The sequence below is a fragment of the Austrofundulus limnaeus genome, unplaced genomic scaffold (assembly GCF_001266775.1).
Source record: "Austrofundulus limnaeus strain Quisiro unplaced genomic scaffold, Austrofundulus_limnaeus-1.0 Scaffold730, whole genome shotgun sequence".
In the NCBI taxonomy this organism is placed as follows: domain Eukaryota; kingdom Metazoa; phylum Chordata; class Actinopteri; order Cyprinodontiformes; family Rivulidae; genus Austrofundulus; species Austrofundulus limnaeus.
Window position 1 is genome coordinate 210,004 of NW_013953132.1, and position 1,386 is coordinate 211,389.

Sequence of the window (1,386 nt, forward strand, 5' to 3'; positions counted from 1 at the left end):
GACTAATGAAAAGTCCTGTCTCTGTTGAGACATGTATCCCTATAACTCTAAGTAGTGATGACTTCATGAGATTCTTTATAGATGATTTTTTTATTAAGGAATAAAATTCATGCCAAACTTCCTGCTACTGTCTCTGATTCTCTGTCAGATGAGGCAGCTTTACTAGAACCGGATTTATGTTGGACAGTTTTTGTCCTGTTGAGCTCTGAATGATCTAAAATAATTGCTTCATCCAAACCATCAACATGTCTGTTACATCCCATCCCTACCAGACTGTTCAAAGAAGCATTTCCCTTGATTAATGTCCATAAATATCCAATAAATGGTTATGTGCCACAGAGCTCTAAGGTTGCTGTAATTAAACCTTTACTTAAGAAACCTGATCTTGATTGAGGAGTTCTGGCCAACTACAGACCTAKATCTAATCTCCCTCTAATCTCTTTTAAGAATATCGTATACAATATGTCAAACAAGGTTTCCATACCATTATCTTTGTTCAAGTCGTCCACACACATTTCCAAGGCAATCTCTCTGGCTCTTCCTTCGAGCCCCAGTGTTGCAGCGAGGGCCTGTTTTCTTTTTTCAAATCCATAGCACATGTCCAACTGCTGATCTTATTTTTCCAGCACCCATATGGTCTGGCTTCATCAAACTTTGGTGGAACTCTGTAATTGGTAACCATCCTCTGCTACCAAATAAAGGCCAAAAACATGATATTTGTTACTTTTACAGAATTCTTTTTACTTCCGCCATTTTCTTTACATCGAACACACACAATACATCGGCCCTCCTGGGCAGAGGATACAAAAACCCACTCACTGACCAGTCTCGCCAGAACCTGTACCTTCCCAGAGGAGGTTACCAATCACAGACATTTTGGTTGACATGTTGTTTTAGTTTAGCACCACAAACTGCAGCTTCTGTTTCAGGTGAGCAAAGGTAATTTTTCCAAAGGGGGTCTCTACCTTTGAGCTACACTGGTGTGTCATGGCTGAAGTTGTTGCTGCTTGTAAAATCATTAGCAGAACCCTGTCAATCTTTTTTTCCTCAGGTCTCAACTTGTGTATGAGTGGCAGCGCTACTTCCTGTGAGGAGTGCCTCCTGACACACCCCAGGTGTGCCTGGTGTGCTCAAGAGGTGAGTGACTTTCACTACACACCCATAATGTTGTGAATGAATGATTTTATGCCAATTGTTTAAATTTAAATTCCAAAACTAGACACTGCAGATGAATCAAGCAGTAGCAGACTGAAACTGTGAGGAAAATCCAACTGCTCCTTGTTATTCTAGATGCGATATGGTAAAAAATTCATATCACAATATACATTATGATGGGTGGCGGTAACGATATATATCATCATATAAAACTTATAATAGAAAATAAAT

General features: G+C 39.6%; 1 protein-coding gene across 1 annotated transcript in view; it reads left to right on the forward strand.

Moving 5' to 3' along the window:
- Positions 1–1,137, forward strand: part of LOC106532206 (integrin beta-5) — a gene marked incomplete at its 3' end in the record, with an annotated part of 6,300 nt that extends 5,163 nt beyond the window's left edge. Inside the window, 1 exon segment of the mRNA XM_014028227.1 lies at positions 1,052–1,137. Within this exon segment, the coding sequence (XP_013883681.1) occupies positions 1,052–1,137 (86 nt within the window).
- Between the last annotated feature and the right edge of the window lie 249 nt (positions 1,138–1,386).